At 47.4% G+C, this 23,311-nt stretch overlaps 1 protein-coding gene across 5 annotated transcripts in view; it reads left to right on the plus strand.

The window, feature by feature from the left end:
- Positions 1-23,311, plus strand: part of PIAS3 (protein inhibitor of activated STAT 3) — a 34,778-nt gene that overhangs the window by 8,717 nt on the left and 2,750 nt on the right. For 3 of the 5 annotated variants that reach the window (XM_081175450.1, XM_081175447.1, XM_081175448.1), the window contains 13 exons: positions 7,210-7,675; positions 9,284-9,368; positions 11,359-11,409; positions 11,957-12,047; positions 13,047-13,181; positions 13,525-13,630; positions 14,448-14,521; positions 16,868-17,028; positions 17,874-18,010; positions 19,075-19,243; positions 20,103-20,233; positions 21,170-21,241; positions 21,923-21,960. In XM_081175450.1, coding sequence (XP_081031576.1) covers positions 7,213-7,675; positions 9,284-9,368; positions 11,359-11,409; positions 11,957-12,047; positions 13,047-13,181; positions 13,525-13,630; positions 14,448-14,521; positions 16,868-17,028; positions 17,874-18,010; positions 19,075-19,243; positions 20,103-20,233; positions 21,170-21,241; positions 21,923-21,960 — 1,713 coding nt within the window. In that variant the 5' untranslated portion in view covers positions 7,210-7,212. Of the gene's footprint in view, positions 1-5,563; positions 5,948-7,209; positions 7,676-9,283; positions 9,369-11,358; positions 11,410-11,956; positions 12,048-13,046; positions 13,182-13,524; positions 13,631-14,447; positions 14,522-16,867; positions 17,029-17,873; positions 18,011-19,074; positions 19,244-20,102; positions 20,234-21,169; positions 21,242-21,922; positions 21,961-23,311 lie in introns of those variants that run through there. The other 2 variants (XM_081175451.1, XM_081175449.1) reach the window with 2 other exon arrangements.

A 23,311-nucleotide genomic window follows, 5' to 3' on the forward strand; every position in this document is an offset into this window, starting at 1 on the left:
TTGCTGGGAAATCTAGGTCTTGAAATTGCAGGAGAGGATTGTGAATCCTTCATTTTTAAACTTATCTACCCAAGCATCACTTGCTTATCTCTGATCCTTTCTACATCTCTCATTGGCTTAAGGGGCTGCGTTGTCAAGGAATCACCATGTTTTAACTGCTTGGGGAGGTAGGGGAAGATGACAGCCGTAGAATGCTGACAGACTGGACAGCTTCTGTCAATAAAATGACAAGCTGGCTTGACTGGTGAATACCTCACGTGGGGCTTTCAGCCAGGTGTGGCCACACATTGTTTAGTGGTAAGGGAGCTTTGTCTGCAGGTCTCTGGAAGTATTTAGAGCAAATACGTGTTAGCGGCGTTTTGTATAGGCTGTGCACATGTACAGACTTAAAAGCTTGTTCACACATAAACACAACCCTTGAATAATGCCCTCTGCTTCTTTGCCCAAAAAAGTCTAATTTGTATTAACAGAGGAGGTGGCTAAAACAGTTTCTCCAGTGTACCACTTTGCAAGGGAGGGGGAGTTCACACAACAGAATGTTCCTCTATGCAAAATCTAATCTCTGTACTGCAGCAGGGAAATGGCTAGGTTACAACTCCTCTCCCCGCTGTGTTAGTTTTCTAAGTGCACAGAATCTGAGTTTTGTTCTGTTTTAAAATTATGTGGATCAGTCTTGTGATTCCCATACCTACAGCCCAGATTAGTACAATCTTCCCCTTGCTGTTTGTGTGAACCAGACCACATCCATCACACCTGTTGCAGAAAAGAATGATGTTGAGAACATTAATATTATAGTTGTGACCTGCTCTGAAATGGTTGTGTTATTGCGTAAGAAACGTTTTAAATAAAATAATGCCTTTGAACTGAAGGGGGACATGAAGAGCCAGAACTAGACATTTTAGGAATTAGGTCTAATGTATGAATGCTGCTGAGAGACTGGAAGGAGCCATAGCCTTGGAAAGGGCTAAAGAATCTTTAATGTGTAACGAGAGAGAATCATGAGCGTGTAACACACTCCCTCAGACAGGCAGTCCAGACCACACTCTGGGGCATTTGACTGGTTAAGGAAGATTCAATTAATGGTCAAGACTTTTGAAAGCATTAGCTTGATTAGAACAAAAAAAGGGGTGGAAGCTAACTCTGGCTACCTGCAAGTTTAATACTCATGGCTAAGAAACAAATTAGTTACTGTTTATTGCGAAACCATGAAATGAACTTTTAAAAAATATATAAAGAACAGTTAAGAGTTACAATGTTGGGTGAGATTTTTTTCAAATGTGAATGGATTCACGGGAGAGTTCCTTTTCTTTCCCTTTTATCTTGGAACAGCAAGGTCAGCCTGCAGTTGCAGTTTGCTTAAAAGGAAGAAATGAAGCTCAGGGACAGCAACTCTAACAAAAAGAACAAAAGTTACTTTTTAAAAGGCTAAGTTGGCAGCAACAGGCCACCTTTTCATCTTCGGGGCTGTGGAAGGTTTGACTGTGGTTAAATAGCAGGTGATCAAATGCCACCAGCAGTGACTGAAAGGATACCTTTATACCAAATAGCTTCAGGTGGCTCAAGCAAGCTATTCAAGGCGCATTGTGCAGGGTACCTGCCCCTCATGGCCGGAATCTCTTTGGGGTTAGGATTGAACTGGAGAGCCCTGAAAGAAGCACTTCTGCACATGTAAGGTGTCACTTGCTGAACTTTTGAGAGCCAGAGCACACCTTTCCTGAATTTAAATTTGAACACTTTGCTTTTAACACCAGGAGAGGTGGGCAGAGGAGCTCCTGGTATACTGGTCCCATAGCCAGCAGGGGCCCAAGATTCTGAATGTTCTGTTTTTTGTTTTGTTTGTTTTGTTATTTTAAGAAAGTAAGCCTATAGCTCTCCTTGAAAGTAAGTTATGAAGCAAAATGTGCAGGTCTTCTTCCAAGCCATTTTTGTGAGACGGGCCAAACTGGCTGCTCCCAACTTTATGTGTTTTTAGCCTATGAGTGAAGTAAGATCAGTGACTGCCATTTGAGTTATTTGGAGACCAGACAGGACCCCAGGGCTTCTTCTTGTCTGGCTCCTGTTGTATTTTCTAGTTCTTGGGATCTCTGTAGTTTCCACGTTTCCCCACCACAGGTGGAGGTGCATATTTCATGTTGTGGGTTTATCTGAGATCAGGTACTCCTTAGAAGAAGTTATCTTTCTGCAAATCCTGCTGTGCAATAAGGGTGGGTGGATGTTAGAGAATTTCCCCCCATGCCCATGGCAAATGCAAAATAGAAGCTAAAGAGAAACACTGCAAAGAGAAGCTAAAGACCAGGCTCTCATTAAGGACTCGCTGTATAGCTAAGTTACTGTACATTGTTATTATCCCTGGGTTACCTTTATGTTGTGAGCCACCTTGAGATCTACCAGATGATGGGCAGTATATAAATTTTAATTACGGTAATAATAATAATAGTGCAATAATAATAGTAACTCAAATATGTGCATATAAGGTTTAGGCGGCAATATTATGCACACATGCCTACTTGAGATTAAGTCCTGTTGAACTCTGCAGTGCATACTTTTGAGTAAACGTAGGCAGAAGTAGGAAATCCTGTAACTGCAAAAATGTAAGAGGTGTGGGGAGTGTCAGGCATATACAGTGGGTCAGGTCGAAGGAGATAGCACAACTACACAAACTCCCTTCTTCTCCCCTGCCCCCTCCCACTTTTTGCCGCTTTGTGCTTTTTCAGACAGGAAGAGCCGGATCTGGCAAGCAGTGGGGAGCCGCCTGTGGGCCTTGCATTGCCACCCCCAACTCCTCCATTTAAAGGATGGAATTTTCCAGGCCCTTTTTCTGCCAATCCCCCCTTCTGCAAATAAGGCCTCAGCTAAGACATTTCACTTGGAGGAGAGTAATGTTTAAGCACATGGGTTGGTTGGTTGTGTGTGTGTGTAGAGCGTTGCATTTTCAAAGGCTGATTTAGCCCACCCATGGAGCTGGAGCATTTGCCCAGCTGGCTGCCTTGATGGCTTTCTTAACCTCTTTGAAGTCTGAAGGCTCCCTCTTGTCTCTCTTTTCTCGCCCCCATCAACCCTTTTTCCATGTTCTGCTTTGTTTCGTTTGTTCCATATTTATTTGACTGAGACCAAGAAAGATTTGGTTTCCCCACCTTGGAGGTCTGTCTGTCTGTCTGGGGTGGCGGGGTGGGGGTGGGCTTCAGTGTCCAGGAAGGGGCTCCTTTGGAAAGAGAAATGAAGGGTTTGTTTTCAGCGGTTGTATACTTAGGACCAGCTCTGATAATTTTGCATATTTGGCAGCTTAAAAATAAAATAAAAGATTTCCCAGACTCTGAGGCAAGCAGAGACTAGGCAATTCCCCACTGTATATATAACTATATATATATAGGACTCCCAAGAACTTGCAATGCTTTGTCAGGTACACATGGAACAAAGGGGGAATTTAGATCTTGGGTGGGCACTAAAATCTTCTGCAGCACCCCCCCCCCCCGTTTCCTGCCATTATCCAGCTTCCGCCTTCACCTTTGCCCACATGATTTCAATCTAATCTTCAGAGGCTAGGAACTTGCCTTTCCTCTTTTATTAATGAAAAATATTGTCATGATACAAAATCCTTTGGCCCAGGTAGCAATGCTCCATCTTTGCACAGAGAAGTTGTGGGTCTGCAGGGCTTAACTCAGGTGCTGCACAAGATATTTTGACTTAGAACATGGGAAACCTCTTTTTACAGAATATGGGTTGGTCTCGCTCAGTAGAGCCTGCCCAAAGACCGAGGAGACTGTGACCCTCCAGTTGTTGTTGGGTTAGTACACCCATCATTCCATCCATTGGCCATCCTGGTTGAGGCTGATGGAAGTTGATCTCCAGGATGTTCAAAAAGGAGCCCCATCTGGAAATGCTGGGAATGAACCTGGGATCTCCTGCATGCAAAGTTTATCATAGGAAGAGCATTCTGGGTCAAGCTAATGACCTGGCCACTGCAGCATCCTGTTCTCAGAGTGGCCAACCAGGTGCCCATTATGGGAAGCCCGAAAGCAGGCCTTGAGCACAACAGCCCCGCTTGTGATTCCCAGCAATTGGCAGCCGGAGGGGGACCCTACCATTTTGCTGTGGCCTATCCTCTGGGCCGCAGAAGCAAAAACAAAACACCCACGATAGCTTAGTAAGAGATCCCTGTAATTCTTGAGAGTAAGAGTGCCTTCTTGATGCTGCATCCTGGAAACCAGAGAGGCTCTTGGCTTCAAGACAACCTTCTCTGTGTTTGTTGCACTGGCAAGAGCTCCCACTGAAAATCTGAGAAGCAGATTGAAAACCACGCGTTGTCCCCGTATCTCTGTGAACCTATATAGTCTGTTTTGTTGTTTGCGTTCATAACATTTCTCAATTTATTTTCTGTTAAACAAGAAACAAACAAAAAAGCAGCAAACAAGACCTTAAAAGCAGACTGAACCAGATAAATAGCATAAAAACAGGAATGAGTAGCCCTCTGCCCCATTTACAAACCAAACAGCTCTGAGACCCCCAAATTTAGAAGGCTGTTGAGGATTAAAGGGAAAGGATTTTATCTTGCTTTGAAAACCCCTGGAGTGATGCTCTGTAAGCCTTTCTCTCAGGTTGTCCTATAATTTGTGTGCTATCTCTGAGTAGCTCCTCCCATGTTACAAATTTTTAGTGTTTTAAATAATTATGACATTCATCCTCAGAACAGCCTTGTGAGTTAGGTGGTTGTTCTCATCCTCCTGGGATTGCACTCTCACTCTCGTTCATATTTTCCCCCCAAAATATATTCCAGCCCCCCACAAGGTCTGAGGGACAGTGGACCAGCCCCCTGCTGAAAAAGTTTGCTGACCCCTGGTTTAGCCTATAGCGTAGCATGATAAGAAGCAGGCAGCTTCATTGCAGGGGGTGGGGAGCAAGACTGGCTAAAGGTATCGCATTCCAAAACATTTTGTAGCCATGGGGGAAACCTGGGGGAAGTGTTGGGGGGGGGATTTTAGGAAAAAGTTGTATTGCATGCAGTGCTTTCACATTAACCCTAAACTTATTTTGCTGGTTCGAGAATATGAAGTTTATGTGTATTTAATGTACCGAATTTTTCGCCCTATAGGACACACTTTTTCCCCTCCAGAAATGAAGGGGAAATGTGTGTGCGTCCTATGGGGCGAGTGCAGGCTTTCGCTGAAGCCTGGAGAGCGAGAGGGGTCGGTGCGCACCAACCCCTCTCGCTCTCCAGGCTTCAGGAAGCTGTCCGCAAGCTGTGGGAGAGCTGTGCGAAGTCGCGCAGCTCTCCCACAGCTTGTGGAGAGCTGCCTGCACCCAGGCTTCGGGTTTCGCGCAGCTCTCCCACGGCTTGCGGATAGCAGCCTGTTCTGGGGGCTGGGGTCGGGGGAAGCTTGGGCTTCCCCTGCACCAGTCCCGCGCCTGGGGGAAAATAATTTCCCCCCCTTTATTCCCCCCCCAAAAAACTAGGTGCGCCCTATGGGGTGAAAAATACGGTATATCTTAGTGCCCACAGTTGTATTGTGTATTTATTTATTTCGCACAATTTACACACTGCTTGACTTTTTTATTTTTAAGATAAAGCTATGCAATTTTTAAAAGTATACATGCCTTAGTTTTATTGAAATGGCAACCGTGAATGTATCTAGGAGCTAGTGATAAGAGCTTTTTGCCATTTGGGTAAATGAGAGAGAGAGAATGTTTCGGGTTCCTGCGGGTGACTTCATGAGCTAAAGGCCCAGGTCCAGAAGGTTGAAACGCCTTACCTTTTAGGCTGCACACATGTATGAAGCACCTGAAGATGGTCTGCGTTTGGCAACATCTGAAAGCGTTTTTCCAGCACCAGATCCTAGAATTGTTGCTTGCTTGGCCATCCAATCAAGTACATCAGCACTGCAGTTGCTGATATTACTGCTTTTGAATCTTGTATCTGACTGGGAGGTGTGCAGGACTATGAATTAGCTGTGTAAGTAGTAATTTTAAAACTCTGCTTTAAAAAGTATTTTACTTGCAGATCTGAAAGAGAAGGATTGGACAAATTCATTATTATTAATTTCATTAACAATTTCATGGACGAGAGGGCTATCGATGGGTGCCAGGCATGATGGCTCTGCTCTGCCTCCACGGTTGGAGGCAGGAATGCTTCTGAATACGAGTTGCTGCAAGCCACAGGAGGGGAGCGCGCTCTTTTGTTTTTGAATCCCGCTTGCAGGTTTCCCATTGGGGCATCTGGTTTGCCACTGTGAGGACAGGATGCTGGATTAAATAGGTCCCCCTTGGCCTAACCCAGCAGGCCCTCCTTATGTTCTAGAAAACTCTTCTTAAACGGTTTTCTTCCACCAATTTCACCATAAAAAAAATCAATTCCCCTCCCATTTCTTTCTTGATTATATGGAGTGAGGCAAACCTGAATTTTTCTTCCTCAACAGGCTTTTGCTTCTCTAGCCCAAACTCTGTGCCCTAAGCAGCACCCCCTCCCCTCCGTTTGTCTAGAAGTACCCCCCCACCCACCCGCCTTCCACCCTCACAACTGGAAATCCTGCAGAGTCAGTTTGGTTCTTGTGTAGATGGAATCAGGGGCTGGGGATAGGTGCTTCATTCTGAGTAATAATAATAATAATAAAAATAAATAATAATTTGTTTATACCCCGCCTATCTGACTGAGTCTCCCCATCCACTCTGGGCGGCTCCCAATCAAGTGTTAAAAACAAGACAGCATTAAATATTAAAAACTTCCCTAAATAGGGCTGCCTTCAGATGTCTTTTAAAGATAGGATAGCTGCTTATTTCCTTCACATCTGAAGGGAGGGTGTTCCACAGGGTGGGCGCCACTACCGAGAAGGCCCTCTGTCTGGTTCCCTGTAACCTCACTTCTCGCAATGAGGGAACCGCCAGAAGGCCCTCGGCACTGGATCTCAGTGTCCGGGCTGGACGGTGGGGGTGGAGACGCTCCTTCAGGTATACAGGACCAAGGCCGTTTAGGGCTTTAAAGGTCAGCACCAACACTTTAAATTGTGCTCGGAAATGTACTGGGAGCCAATGCAGATCTCTCAGGACCAGTGTTATGTGGTCCCGGCAGCCATTCCCAGTCACCAGTACCAGATGTGTACAATATAAGATGTTTTAATGCCAGACATGGCTAGTACTAAAATTTGGGGTTCAGGGAGTGCCATCTCAAAATCTGTATACTTCTCTAAATATTCTGTTTCCCTCTCTACCCCCTTCCAGCACATGGTTATGAGCTTTAGAGTGTCGGAGCTGCAGGTGCTTCTGGGTTTTGCGGGCAGAAACAAGAGCGGGAGGAAGCATGAGCTGCTCACCAAGGCCCTGCAGCTGCTGAAGTCTGGCTGCAGCCCGGCCGTTCAGATGAAAATCAAGGAGCTGTACCGGCGACGGTTCCCCCGGAAGATCCTCACCCCCTCGGACTTATCCATGCTGCACCTCCAGGCGGGACAGCTGCCCTCCACCACGACGCTGACCCAGGGCACCATGTGCCACTTGCCCTACGACAACGGGTCAGTGACCTCTGGGGTGCCGGTTGGCATGATGCCCCCGGTGCCTATGTTGGGACCCAAGCATGAGGCGGACGTCCCACACCTGTCTCCCCCCATCCACCCGGTTCACCCGGACGTGAAAATGCGGCGGTTGCCCTTCTACGATGTATACGACGAGCTCATCAAGCCCACCACGTTGGGTGAGTCCTCCAAGCTGTTTCTTCCTTTTTGCCCTTTCCTCCCTACTGACTCTAGAATTTGAGATAGCTGGGGAGGAAGAGTGCTGTGGAACCCAGAAGCTTACAAACTGTCTGCCAAAGCATTGGCGCCAGCCAGGGGAAATAAGATGCCACAAGAGGAAACCATTATGTCTGAATTGACAAATCATGATTTGCAATTGGCCAGCAAGCCTTGGCTTGAAGTGGGTTTGCAAACCTGGGTTTGTGGTTAGCTATAGTTTGGCATGATAACAAATGGAAGGGAAGGGTCAAGCCTTGGCGATAGAGCAGCTGCTTTGCCTGCAAAAGGTCTCGGGTTCAATCCTTGCTGGTATCTTCCGGTAGGGCTGGCCATGTCCCCTGTGTGGAAACCCTGGAGAGCCACTGCTGCTGCCAGTCAGTGTAAGCAGTACTGAGCTAGATGGACCAGTGGCCTGGCTCAGAATAAGGTAGCTCCCTACGGTCCTAAATCTTAGTTATGCTGCAGGAATGTTTAACTGATAGTTCTTGCCTTGGCTTCACCTGCAGGGCCTGGGAATTTCTCTATCCCAGGGCTAGCATTTTTCAGATTTTTCTGCTGAGGGGCAGAGCTGCCTGCGTCTCACCCTGTAATGGTAGGAGAGAGAGTCAGTATGAAGACACAGAGATTCTAGTCTCATATACACCAGGCACTATGCATTCTGCACTGAAAGAAAATAAAATTCCATTATCTGTGTCAATTGCGCAAGTTGCACAATGCCTTCTGCCTTCCCTGACTATTTTGTGTGATGGTTTTTTAGCTTTGCAAGTTGTGCACAGGAACCTGAATTGTGCAGGCCAAACCTCCCCAACGTAGGGCCCTCCAGATGTTTGGGACTGGTCATAGTTGCTGGGGCTGATGGGAGCTGTAGTCCAAAATATCTATATTTTGCATAGGAAGCTGCCTTCAGCCAGATCAGACGGCCAGTCGGCAGCTTTGGATTTGGGTGGGAGGGTCTTCACTGTCACCTGCTGCACATTGATCCGTTTTTGAACTTCTGATGCCGTGGATTGGGTCCTTCCGCATGCAGGGCACATGGTCCCCCACTGAATCATTCCTTCCCTCCCAACTGGTAGTGCACACTGGTGATTCTTCACCAGTTTCCTCTCTACCTCCATGCAATACTGTTGCTGCAATGTGTTAGCTGGTGTTTTGAACTGTTTTTAATTACCTTATGTGTAAACCTAGTTGAGATGGCAGTTTAGAAGGCAATTAATAAATTAAGTGTAATAATAGTATTAATAATCCCTGACCATTGGCTGTGCTGACTGCTAGGGCCGAGCGATGGGAGTTGGAGTCCAAGGATATCCGGAAAGCTGCATTTTCCCCACCCCTGTGCTAGACATTAAGGAGCCAGGAATAAGCATGTGGAGCCCATCTCCATTCCACCTATGATGGAGAGGGCAAATAGGTGGTCCAGGGAGCCTGCTGAGCTCCCCCCTCCTCATCCTCTTCCCTCTGTTTCAGGATTCCTTTGTGCATAGCAGAATGCTTGGTTGGGCCTCCCCTGTGGGCTTCCAATTGCGGCCTTGTCTGATCACTGCTTAGCCTCTGGCCTTTTCTCTTTGCAGCATCTGTGAACAGCCAGAGGTTTGAGGAGGCTCACTTCACCTTTGCCCTGACTCCTCAGCAGGTGCAGCAGATCCTTGCCTCTCGGTAAGGGCCATTTTATTTTCTGTTTAGGATTTGTAGCTCTTTCAGCACACACACACACACACACACACACACACACACACACACACAAAATGCAATGGCTGAGTGCAGACATCGTATGGAACCACAGTCAAGGGTGCTTAACTGGTGTGACGTCTGAGCTTAACAACCACAGTTTGTGATTGCCTGAGAAACTGGAATCGGAAGCTGGTTTGAAGTGTGCCTGCAAACCGTGGTTTGCACTAAGCATCAGGAAATTTTAGTTACGCATTAGCACTAAGTATCGTTATTTGGTGCAGTGTCTGAATTGGCAAACCAAAGTGACAACCGGTTCTTTGCCTCGAAACAGGAGTGCTCAGCCAGACAGAAAATGAAATCAAATAAGCATCTGGAAAACCCTAGTTTGGCTTGTTTGTTCTAAACTATGATTGATACAAACTGTGGTGTGGTGCCTGAACCAAGCCAGCAACATAAGAGCAATACTACAACCAGGATGTTTATTTCAAGTATTGCATCCTCCTTTTCACCAGAAACGCCTACAAAGTGGTTTACAAAGGGGGGAAAAACAAAATTAAATACAGTACATAAAACATGAAGAAAAAACCATAATGCAGGACTTTAACTTTACAATTCCATTCACTCAAAACCCACACAAATTCCACATCGACTAACACGTCCACACCTCAAATCAATTTTCACATGTACGCATTCACCCACACAAACAAACTAATGGGATAGTATGCAGGATGAGTTGTGTTTAAACCAGTGAGTCTTGCTTAGAGAGCAGGCTTTTCCTGTTACTTTCACACATACAGAGAGAGAGAGATGTTTGTAGGTAAGAAAGTAATGAAGCTATGTTTATTGTCGGAAATACACAATTTAGGGGGTAACTTTTTAGTTCTAGCCTAAGTAGGTAGTCTACAGTAGACCAAGGCAACCAGGCTGGCTCCTTTGTTCAGAGGATAGTTAAAGATGACCTCTCATTCCCCCCACCCCCAATATCAATATTTTATCTGATTTCAAGATTCAAAATTACATTTTAACACTCAATAATTATAATCCTGTTCTGCAATACTAATGACTTCCTGTTCACCCGTCCTTGGTGTTTATAACTGTAATATAATTTCATTTTAAAGTTCCCTCATATCAGTTTTTATCCTCTTTAAGTGGCTTCTTAATATAATCTACTTCCCTCTCCCAAACTTCAACCCCCTCCCCCCGCCATGGGTATCACCAACAGAGGCAGCTGGGGGCAGGTGAATGAAAGTCATGCAGCACATAGTTAAACTATGGAACTCCCTCCCACTGGAGGCAGGGATGGCCACCAGCCTAGAGGCTCAGACAAATTCCTGGGAGAGATGGCTGTGGATGACTACTAGCCTTGATGGCTAGCAGTGTTTTGGAATACCAGTTGCTGCAAACCACAGGAGAGGAGTGGTCTTGTGCTCGGATCCTGTTTGCAGGTTTCCCACAGGCACCTGGTTGGCTACTGTGAGAACAGGATGCTGGACTAGAGGGGCCATTGGCTTAATCCAGCAGGCTCTTATTGTACTCTTAAACCAGAGAACCCCTTCCAGGCTGCTGCTGCTGCTGCGTGAAGTGCCGGCCCTCTGCTCCCTGTTTGTTGTAATTCTGATTTTCTGACTGTAGGCTGTCTCTGATGTTCCAAGACACAAGCCAAAGAGAAGGTTCTTCCCTGTCCCCACGCAGGTCAACAATTCTCCCATTTCCCTCACAGCAACAATCTGTGGTAGGCTGTTTCCCCTCTGCTGTTAGAAAGCCCACAAGCCCTCTGTGATGTCACAGAAGCTCAGCCAGTGGGAGGTGGGGGGTGGTTTTTATTGTGTATGTGTTCTTTAAAAACAAAACAAAAATCTAACCTGAAAAGTAGGTTTCAGCCTGTTACGTATTGTATTATAATGACAGTATTTCCAAGTAGCTTGACTGTTCTGGGAAATTTAAGAATTTCTCCTCCCCCCCCTCCTTTTTCCAGTGATATCTTACCTGCTGCCAAATGTGACTACACCGTCCAGGTACAACTGAGGTAAGCAGAGCCTAATGTTTTCTTGGACTTTTACAAATCGGAAAAATACATCTCTACAAATCTCACACTGTTTAGAGATTGGCAGCTGGGGTGCTTTTTCCTTTGTATAAAGCAGTCCTGGCTCAACCTTAGCCAAGGCTGGTTAGCCAGCTATGATTTGGCCAATGTATTCCATACTCTGGAGACTTCTAGGTTGTATTATTGCAAAGTGCTGTAGGTGGGCCTGCCCTTGAACCTGTCCCCCTCCCCATTTGTGTAGTTACAAATGAGCAAAATCCCTGAGGCCTGCCCTATAAGAGCTCCGAGCAACTTAGGAGGCCCTGCCTGCATAGTGGTTTAGCTGTTATCCCTGCATTACGGGGGGGGGGGGGTTGGACTAGATGACCCTCGGGGTCCCAACTCTATAATTCTGTGATTCTGTGTTCTCATTTATCCATCTCTCTTAATAAGGAATTTGACTCAGGGAAACTCTCCCTCCTCTCTAGTTACTGTTTTGTCCTTGGGGTAGTCTTCCCCTCACCCTTCCGGTCTCTTTCCCTCTCTGCAGGTTTTGTTTGTGTGAAACCAGTTGCCCGCAAGAGGACTACTTCCCACCCAATTTGTTTGTCAAGATCAATGGGAAGCTCTGCCCTCTTCCGGTGAGTAAGCCCCTCCTCCCACCCGCTCCTCGGTTCTGTCAGAAGGGACCACGACTCAGTGGCAAAAGTGCACCCTTTGCATGCAGAACATCCTGATCTCCCAAGTTGTACTTTTCAAATAAATGTTTTAATGTTATAGTACAATCAAACAACCCTGCAACAGTGCGTGGCTTGTAGTACAATATACACCAGGCAACAGCCTCCATCACCATTCATCTTTCTAATGAATTAATAGCAGTCTTTTTTGCAGAAGTAAAAGGTGTGGTGAGTCCATCTATGTTTACCTATTGTCAAACCCCATATAGTTGGTGTATAGTTTACATAGTGTCTCAAAGAAGCACTTTCCTCATTACATCTCCCTTATTTTTTTGATTGTTTTAAACGGCTTTAAATCTTGCACATGTGACTCAGCAGTCCTTTCTCATTAGTATTCATTGCTGACCGGAAGGTTCCAGGCTGTCTGAGCCCTCCTTGTATAGTTGCATGCAGGTGTGAGAGTCAGTCAGTCTTTTGTTTTCAAGCTATGCAGTTTGCCGACATCTCTTTGTAACTGTTTTTTGAGCTATGCACCCAGTCAGGGATCTGGCTGAGGACTCGCAACCGCAATGCTTATCGAAATGCTTCAGTAAAGCATATTTGCCGATGGAGTGAGCTGTTCGTGTGATTCATTTGCTGCCAACACTCTGCTGAGTTACTCCGCTGAACTCTGTACATGCCCTGGGGTCTGAGAGACCAGGCATGCATACCAGGAAAGTTCTGGGGGCGTCAGGACCCTAATCCTGACAGCATATTAATGTTGTAACCTGCCCTGGAACCTTAAGGTAAAGGGCAGGTAATAAACAATTATTATTATTATTAGTGGTGGTGTTCTGGAATGCACACTAGTGACTGCGGCCCCTTGATGACTCACCCACCATCCTTATTCTTGGTTCCCTGTATGTCCAGCCTTGGCAAAGGGTCAAGGGGCCTGACCTCAGATGTCCTCTTCTGCCTCTGCAGGGTTATCTTCCCCCCACCAAAAATGGGGCAGAGCCCAAGCGGCCCAGTCGACCCATCAACATCACCCCTTTGGTGCGGCTTTCGGCCACCGTCCCTAATACAATCGTTGTGAACTGGTCTTCTGAGTTTGGCAGGGTAAGGAGAAGCTTTGTGGTTTATGTTGCTCTTTTCTCCCCATGTGTGAACAGAATTAATTCAGTTTCTTGTCCACTCTTGCAACTGTGTGTATGAAAGCGCCTGTCCCAATTAGATGATCGGCAATAAATAAACTGAACATCCTGTGAGGAGCCTCTCCAGTTTGGCAGCTAAACATTTGTGAACATTCCATGACATCAGCAAAGCTCAACCAATGGTTGAAGAAGGGCAGGGAGACCTGCAGCCAATGGACGAGAGCCGGGGTTTAGCCTGTTACTTAGATCAGCGAATACATTAATTCCTCTGTACAACAGTGAATAATAATTGGTTTCCTTCTGCCTAGAATTACTCCCTATCAGTTTATTTGGTGAAACAGTTGACATCGGTGACACTGCTACAGAAACTGAGAGCCAAGGGCATCCGAAACCCAGACCACTCACGAGCCCTGAGTAAGTTCTCTGTCCTTTGAAATCTTGTCTGCATCTGTCAAGGACGCTTTAGTTGTGGTTCCTGCATTGCAGGGAGTTGGAGTATGTGACCCTCGGGGTCCCTTCCAACTTTGTGATTCTGCGTCAGGGATGTGTGCTTTTTTCTTGCAATTACCTCCAGGTGGTAGGTTAGCACTAGTGAAAAGCTCTCTTAGTCGCACAAGGCAAAGCACCTTTTTACTATCATCTTGGCTTACTGCAGCTCTTGTGCTGTGTATTGGGGACTGGTGAAAGTCATGTGCTTCATCTCTCATGAGCAGAAGTGCTGCCCACTAGTGCAAAGAATTGAATACTACTCACAGAACTGGATGGTTCAATGGGTCAAAATGTCTGACTGTTAACCAGAAGGTTGGTGGTTCAAGTCCCTTCTAATTTACAGTTCTATGATCTGTTTGCCCTCCAGCCTGCAGCAAATTGTTCCAGGCTAAATGTAGAGCAGAGCTTTACTCCAGATCATATTTTTTAAAAGTCCCAGTGTAAAAAAAGATTGCAGAGTGGAGTCTCGCCCTCGCGCACCAGGTGTTTCGGGGGGAATTGGAAGCTGCCTTGGTCGGAGTTGGACCCTTGGTCCATCTAGCTCAGGTCTACCCTGACAAGCATCACCTTTCCCAAGTTTCAGGCAGGGGTCTTCCCCATCTGCCCCTGGAGATGAACCATTTCCCTTCTTCATGCCAGCCGATGCTTCACCCTGGAGCCATGGCTGTTCCCACACAGTGTGCATCATTGTGTGTTCCTAATACTGAGTGGGCTCTTTGCTTTCTCTCCCCACACCTCACAGTCAAAGAAAAACTGACAGCCGATCCCGACAGCGAGATAGCGACAACGAGCTTACGAGTTTCTCTCATGTGTCCGGTATGTCGGGTTTCTCCTTTTATCTCTTTATTTCACATGAAGCTGTATATATGTAAATACATGAAGAACCACCAAAACACTCTAAATCTGCCTTGAGAATTAAACCAAATCTGTCCAAAAACAGATGAGGAGCACGTTCTAGCGCAAGCTCATAAATATGTATTTGGAACCTGCAACTGATGATTTGCTCGTTATGCACAAAAATCACCTTTCTCCCATTGTAGTTTCCGCTTTGATTTTGTATAATGCTGCAAGCCAGCCTTCACCAAGCTGGTGCCCTCCATGTGTCTTGGATTACAGCAGCCATTGCTGAGTTGGGAGCTGTAATCCAGAAAATTTGGAGGGCACGGGGTTAGTGAAGGCAGCTGTAAGATGAACCAAAGATAATTAATCTCAGATGCATTGGGGGCAAAACCCTCCCCCCTTAACTTTCCATTTACTCTCATGGGGTCTGAAATGGCAGCGACTGACCAGGAAGAGACAGGCCTTGGGTTGTGGACCCAGTGGCCATGGAAAAGGCAAATATCATGCTAGGGATCATTGGGAAAGGATCTGAAGATAAAACTGCTGATATAATGCTGTCATGCCAATCTGTACTGCAACTGTCCTCGGAATATTGTGTACAAAAAAGGATATTGTAGAGTTGGAAAAGGTTCAGGAAAGGGCCAGCAAAATAATCAAGGGGGGTGAAGCAAATCCCCTTATGGAGAAAGCCTGCAGCATTTGGATTTTTTTTTTGCTTGGAGAAAAGGCGAGTATGGAGGAGGTGGATAAAGAAAAGGTTTTCTCCCTCTCTCCTAACACTAGAGCTCAGGGACATGCAGAGAAGCTGAATGTTGGACGATTCAGGGCAAATAAAGTCCTTCACGCAGTGCCTAGATAAACTGTGGAACCCGCTCCCTCAGGAGGCAGTCATGGCCAGCACCCTAAATAGCTTAAAAAGAAATTGGACTAATTCATGGAGGAGAAGAGAGCTATCGATGGCTTCTAGCCATGATGGCTCTGCTCTGCCTCCACAGTTGGAGGCAGCAATACCACTTGCTGGAAACCACAGCAGGGGATATATATATTCTGGCTTCTCTTCAGATCGTATAAATCTTTCGCCTTTTACTAAAGGAAACCACAGCAGGGGGGAGTTGCTCTTGTGCTGGGGTCCTGCCTTCTGGTTTCCCATTGGGGCATCTGGTTGGCCACTGAGATCAGGATGCTGGGCTAAGATGGGCCATTGGTGTAATCTGCCAGGGCTCTTCTTAGGTCCTTGTGCTGGTCACAAATTCTACCCTGAGCATAGAGACCTGAAGGGCTTTCCCTCTCCCCTTGCAACTCTCTCTCTCAAGCCGACTTCAGAGCGTTGAGAGAACAGGGTGGAAAATAAGCCTGGGAACTGCAGGGAGAATCGGCCCAATTCCCTCCTCTTCCGTTAGTGAGTGGCTCCACTGGATCAGCAGCCCTTCCCTGAGCACAAGGAAAATCCCACTCCAGCACTTTTGCTCATTGTATTCAGTGTGAGGCCCCAGTTGGGGACTCCCAAGCACTGCAGCAGAGCCTGCTTCCAGGGCGCTGCAGAAAACGAAGCTTCCATGCCGCTCTGTGCTTCTCTGAACAGGAGGCATCTGATGTCAAGGCCCAGCCTTTGCTTGATGCCCTGAATAAGATGTCCTCTTCATCTGTGATTACATTTGGGTTGAAATAGTTATACTAAAGTTCTCTTCTTCTTTTAATTATGCTTATACAAGAATACGTAGACACACACACAGAATAGGTAGACAGAGAAAAAGTAATACAGAGCTGCGGAATAAAATAATAACAGCAAACCAGTGTACAATATTGCTTCACTGAGTATCAGATGGTATTTGAATACCCCTCATAACAAAGAATGAGAAACTGGAGGGACGTTCAAAGAAGGGAAATCATTCTGCATTGAAGTTGTCAGATTCGGCCTCCCATCTGTGTCTGGTCAGGCGTTCCAACAAAGCGACGTTCCAGACTCAAAACAGTAAAACTTCAGGACGCTTCCAATAACGGGCAATTACTAATCTGGCAGCCGCTAGAAGCTTTAGTTACACTAAAGCTTGCAGCCCCCATGAAAGCTTAATGGTAGGGTATGTGAGCATAGGGAGTTTCTATGTGAAGCTTCTGTCAGTGAAATTTCACCAATACCAGTGTTATCTGCAAAGGGCTCCCAGTCTGTGATCTGGACCAGGGTGGGCGGAAGGTGGATTGAGATCTTCTGGTAGATCTCTGGATAATTTGAAGTAAACCAGCAAGGATTTCTTAACTCTCAAAAGCGGTGGGATATAAACGCAGTAAATAGATTATGATAAATAAAATCTCTCTTCCTTTCAGCTGGGCAAGATGAGGCTCATCGTCCCCTGCCGAGCTTTCACCTGCACCCACCTGCAGTGCTTCGACGCTGCCCTTTACCTTCAGATGAATGAGAAGAAGCCCACCTGGACCTGCCCTGTCTGTGACAAGAAGGCCCCCTACGAGGCCTTGATCATTGACGGGTAATGCTGGGGGAGGCTCGGAGGTCAGGCTCCCTCTACCCACATGACTCCCCCTGCCCACAGCATTTGCCATCAGACTTACTAAATTCTGGAGGGATGGTGGTGTTGTCTATCTTTAGGGCTGCATAGATGTTCTGTTTTATTACCTAGAAATCAATGGTTCCACAACCTCTGTAAATTAGTAAATGATTTAGTACAAGATGAGATTCTCCAGAAGCCACATTCTGTCCGCCATCTTTGCTCTTCAAGAATTGCAGCCATACTTACAGTTTTGTCCATCTTTTGTGTGGCCTGTTGGCGAACAAACCATGATGACCGTCTGGCTTGGCATTGCTCTCCTCCACTTTTCCTCCATGCAGACACCTGCTTTTGCTTTAAGGACAAACCACAGTGCTATGCCACGTACAAACTTGGACCTGTGGTTGGTTCTATCCAATGTTTGTTAAAACGAGTCACGGTTTCTGGAGTTTGAACTGTGGCGAGTTCCAAAGCAGCCAACCTGGAACCCTCCATATGTTTTTGAACTGCAGCTCCCATCAGCCCCAGCCAGCATTGCAGTTGTCAGGGATGATGGGAGTTGTAGTCCAAAAGCCTTTGGAGGGGACCACATTGGCTACCCCTGTTCTAAAGGAATGAGGAAGCTTCTTCTCCTCCTCTTTGTGCACGAAGAAGAGAAGAAGGGTGTAGGGACTATGTAAGATTATGGCCGACTGTAGATCGATCATAGTAATCACAAACTCCACCAAAGTGGTGCCCTCCAGGTGGTTAGGGCTACAGCACTTCAGCCACTGTCCAGATGTTGAATCGCCCCTACATTTTCTTCTGTTTCCCCTCCTTCCCCCCAGGTTGTTCATGGAAATCCTCAACTCTGTCACAGACTGCGATGAGATCCAATTCATGGAGGATGGCTCCTGGTGCCCCATGAAGCCCAAGAAAGAGAACCAGGAGGTTTGCCAGCCATCTGCTTACAATGGGCTGGAAGGTAGGAGGAACTAGGGGGGCCTGGCACCTCCCTGTGCATGTTAGTTGGCCGTTGTGTGATTGAAACTGAATGGAGGAAGATTCAAAGTCCCCTTCTTCATGGAACACTGAGTTAAACTGTGGAACTCCCTCCCACATGAGGCAGCAATGATGGCTGCCAACTTGGTGGCTTTAGAAGAGAATGAGACATCTTTGAGTTCTTCTGGCCTTCATGGGGCCCTCGACTGGTGCCCTTTAGTCTGGGCCTAGCAGTGTCATGGCTAATGGCAGATTGATGAAGAGCCAAAATACTTTAGAGTGGCATTTTGGGACAGATCCTCATGACAGACAGACAAGAGCAAGGCAAGAGATAAAGATACAGTAGCCAAGTTAGCAAGGAAAACACAGTTCTTGACCAGCCCAAGGGCTGTAAATTCCTGCATTGGCACACTTTTGCCACTTTTTGTCTAGCAACTGATGTCACCTTTCTGCAGCATGTGATATTGTAGTTGTGCAAAATTTGGGATTTGCACTCACACCCCTCCTGCATTTAAGCAGGCAAGAGGTATTATAGTCACGGTGCAAGGGCACAGCCAAGCCAGGCATAAGCAGTTGAGGAGAGGGCAGGGCAAGGCAAGGCAGAGCCACAGCCCCTCTCTTCCTCTTCAGACATCCTAGCTAATCATGATCTCAGTTAAAGGCAGCCTTGAAGAGGAAGAAGCTCTTCAAGTCTTGCCTACGTGTCTGTATGGCAGGGGCAAGATACAAAACCCTGGGAACAGAAGTGCCATAGTCTTGGGACCCCTGCAGCGCCTCCTGCTCCTCCTTCCTAAATCAGCCTAGCTTACATCCTTTGATGTTACTCGACTCCCAACTTCCATCACTCCTGGTTGACACAGCTAGTGATCAGGGATGAAGGGATCAGGGAGCCCAACTGCACACCTTCCTGACGGGCGGACAGGGAACTCCCTGCTGTCTGTGCTAACCTGAGTGCTGACGAGTTTCAAGATCGGAGCCCTGCTGCTGTTTTACGGCAGGGCTGTCTGTCTTCGCCTACCCTAACCTCTCTTCTCCTCCTCTTCGCAGCCTCGCTGTACACAGTGGGCTCTGACGGGAAGCAGCTGGCCGAAGGCAAGAAGAAAGTGGAGGTCATCGACCTCACGCTGGACAGCTCTTCGGACGAGGAGGAGCCGCCCGCCAAGAAGCCCTTCCCACTCACCACTGCGGCCATCCCGTCTGCAGCGGGACCCAAGGGGTGGGGCTCGCTTTGTGTTTCCTCTGTGTTGGGTTAAACCTTCTTGCATGGAAAGAAGGGAGTGTAGGAGCCTGAGAAGAGCCTGGCTGGTGGATTAGGCCCAAGGGGGGATCCGTCTTATCCATCATCCTGTTCTCACAGTGGTCAGCTAGGTGCCCATTGGAAATTGGCTAGCAGGACGTGAGCATGCTAGACCACGACTGTGCTGTCCTCCAGCAACTGGGATTCAGAATCCTTACTGTAGCCATTATGACTAGTAGCTTCATCGAACCCACTCTCTTGTGCGGAATGCTCCAGGTCCAGATTAAGCGGGTTAATCAGAATGGGGAAGAGCAGAGAACAATAAGGAGAGCCCTGCTGGATCAGATCAAAGGGGGTCATCTTGCCCAGCATCCGTTTCTCACAGGGACCAACCAGAGGTCAGTGGGAAACCCGCAAGCAGCACCCAAACACAAGAGCCATGTCCCCTCCTGTGGTTTTTAGCAAGTGGTATTTGGAAGCATTTCTGCCTCCAGCCGTGGAGGCATTGTAGCCGTCATCACCAGTAGCCATCAATAGTTTTATTGGATTCGCCTACCCCCCCACCCTTTAAAAGCTATCCAGGATGGTCGCCCTCACTGCCTCCTGCTGGAGCAAGTTCTATAGTTTTAGATCATGTGCTGTGTGAAGAAGGACTTTGTTTTGTCTGTCCTGAGTCTTCCCATGTTCAGCTTCATTGGATGACCCTGTTGGGTTCTAGTATTACGAGAGAGGGAGAAAGACTTCTGTCAGTACACCATGCATATGATTTGATACCTGTCTGCCATGTGCGCCCCCTTTATTTTCCTTCTCCAAGCCTAGTCCTTCTGTTTCATTTCAGAGTATTAAGCCCTGACCACCAGCCCTCCTCGGTGTTGCGCAGCCCCCCGATGGCCACTGTGGGGAGCGACTACCTCTCCAGCCTTCCGATCCCCGACTACCACCCTTACCAGGTCCCCTCGGACATCCAAGGTAATTTGGGCTGCATCGCTCAGCACAGGGCCAAAGCTTGCATTTAGTTCCTTGTTGCTCTGTTTTGTATCCCCATAGGAGCAGGGTAACTTAATTCCGTCAGAACCAAACAGTGTTTTCACAGGACTCTCTGCGCTGTGAAGGCTTAGACCAGTGGTTCCCAAACTTTTTGGGGATATCGCCCTCCCCCCCCCCAGTTCCATAAACTGTTCCCCTGTGCCCTCTACCTATGTTGGATAAATTTAAATGGTCTGAAGTATACCTCGCAGAAAAGGATGCAGGCTCCAAGTGAAAAGAGAGGCCTTTATTGGAATGCAAATGCGCCTAGGGACAGCCTCAGAAATGAGAGAGGCTGTGAAGAACCACAGCCAATCTAATGCTTCTTACACAATCCCAGTGTATACCTCTGAAGGATGCAGCTGTGGACACAGAGCCCTGCGGAGAAAGAGAGCTGAGGGTTGCTGGTCAGAACCAGGCAGGGAGGCAAATCGACCTTACTCCTGGCTTTCAGGGTGTGGTGGGATGGAGCAGGATTGAGAGGCATGAACTCTGTTAGAACGTATGGCTTGCTCGGGATTGTCCATGCCAAAATACACCCTAGAAAACATATTTGTGACCTGCGTGGATATAAGCAGAGTAAGCTTATTTGCAAACTTTTTTTAATTTTCTCCTTAAGCCCACCCCACATCCTTCCTGGCGCGTTTTCGAAACCATGAGAACTAGAAATGTTAAGAGTTGGCAGAGATGCCGTACACTGTGCAAAGCCCCCAGGATCTGGTGTGTGTCAGCGTGCCATTGTTGCTCAGTTGGCAGAATACACAGTCTCACTCTCGCCTGGTATAAAGTGAGCTGCTCCCCATCCCGCCAGATGCTCCCTGCCCCTTCTGATTGATACGCCTCATTCCTGTTGTGATGCTTGTATGTTTGTGTCCAAAGGAATTGTGGCCTGGGGATTTGGCAGTGCAAGAGAGGAGAGGAGAGAAGGCAGAGTCCGAAAAGTAAAAAAAGGTGAAGGCTCTGAAGACAGACAGACAGGAAATTCTGATGTAACTGGTTGCTAAAGCTGCCAGCTCAATACCCACCCAAACCTGGCCCAGAGAGGAAGGTCTTGCATTTCAAATGTCAGGCATGTTGGCATGTTATGGGCCAGCCGCTGTGTGGCACAGCTCCCTCTCTGCACACCAGCCACAAGGCCAGGAAGCTCCCCCCACACACTGGTCTCTCTCCCGGCTGCCCCCAAACTAGGTGCCTCCATACCAAGCGAACCCCAGTGCCCTGTGCCCCCCAGGCCAAGCAATACTGCTCCAGCCGAAACGACAATGCCAGCTTTTTGACTGGGGGTGTTGCAACATTCCCTTTCCTCAGCTGTGCAGCAGGGAGGGGGCAGTGTTTTCTCCTTGCAGCGGGGATGTTGCTCACGGGAGGACCCCTCTGCCACTGCAGGCAGTGGGGGGGGCATAGAGGCCGGTGGGTCACTTATCCCAGGAGTGCTCCTCAATGGCACCACCCTGGCAGGCCCTCCCAGGACACTAAGGCCTTTGCAGTGTCCATGGAGACCGGCCCTCCTGCCACGACCAAAATATCTTTTCCTACACCCCTCCCAACTTTACTACTTTTTTTGTAATCCCTTCTCCTCCAATATGTTCATTTTACCATTAAGATTATTTTTTCACCTTTTCATTTTTCTAGGTCTGGATTTGTTTTCCTTCCTTCAAAGTGAAAATCAGGTATGTTCCCCCCCCCCTTTTCCTTCATCTCCCCATCCTCCCTTCCCCAGTCTTCATTTCTCCATGTATTCAGCAACATAGCCATCCAGAGAGCTTTCTCTCCACCCTTCACCCTTGAGCAAACCTAGCTTTTCTCTTGCCACTGAGCTAACCCAGCAAACACAGGCGGGGGGAAATCAGTCTTTTCCCTGCCTCTTGCAAATTCCTACCTCCTTGCTTCGCTCTGTCTGTTTTCACAGTGGGTGGCAGGCTGCTGCCCCCCCCCCCCCCGCACCTTCCTTTCAAAGTGCATTCACCGTGTGAATTCCTGTAACTGTTCTGAGAAATAAGAACAGCTTAACAGCCCTTGGCTCCGTGGAAAGCAAATTGTGTTTGTCTGGGGTGATATTTCTGGGACCTTAGAGCTGAGTTGTTGCACTGAAGCCCTTGCAGAGAGGCTGGCTTGGATCTAGCAGTTCAGGTTGTGCAATGAGCTCCTATAAAAATCTTTGCAAAAGAGTCACTCTTGTCTTGCAAAATGTTCTGATTTGATCTAGCAAGCTCAGCTCCCGAGATTGCCAGTAACAATCTGAGAAACTTCGAGGGAACTTAACCTGATGAGAACAAAGTTGGATTTTGAAGCAGGGGTAGGGAGGGGGCAGTTTCTCTTTCTCCGCTGGACTTTGCCCACCTCCTCCTTTCCAAACTGTCCCCAAGCAACAAATGTTTGTGAGAGGCATGTTAATTGGTCTTAGTGGTAGTTGCCTCACCTGCTTCCCACTCCGAGGAAATCCTCATGAACTGCAAGACTCTGCAACTCATGAGTCATCTCCTTTATCTGCCTTTAGAGAAAGGAGTTTTGATTTTCCTGGGACTTCTTAAAGCTGTTGCTGCCTGTTGGATTTCGGTGGGGAAGCAGGGAGCCTGTCTGGCCAGACTTCATAAATTGACAGTTCCTCTTACCCTTTTCATGGGGATATCCTTTGCTCATAATGCCAGCCACAGCTTATTAAACCATCGTATGAAACTCTGGTTGGTTGGTTTGATTGTCTGAACCCAGCCTAGCAGATTAATTGTGCTTTTGTTTCACTGCCCGCAATCCAGAGTTTTGTTGATGCTTACAGACCTTGGCTCCTTGTTAACTGTGGCTTGCGATTGTGCAGGAACCCAGGGCTCTTCTTCAACTAGGAAGTTTTGGGGCTACTCCACACGCTCGTCAGGCAAGAAACCAAACTTTGGAGAAATAAGCTCTGGTTTATTTGTCTGTGTGCCAGACTTGGGGGTTTGTTCGTTTTCGTGGGTCAAGCTCTTACATCAGACTTCCTTTAATTTGACGTCCATGTCTATTTGGCAGCAGACAAGATCATGGGAG

Source organism: Podarcis bocagei, assembly GCF_964188305.1.
Source record: "Podarcis bocagei genome assembly, chromosome: 16".
NCBI classification, from domain to species: domain Eukaryota; kingdom Metazoa; phylum Chordata; class Lepidosauria; order Squamata; family Lacertidae; genus Podarcis; species Podarcis bocagei.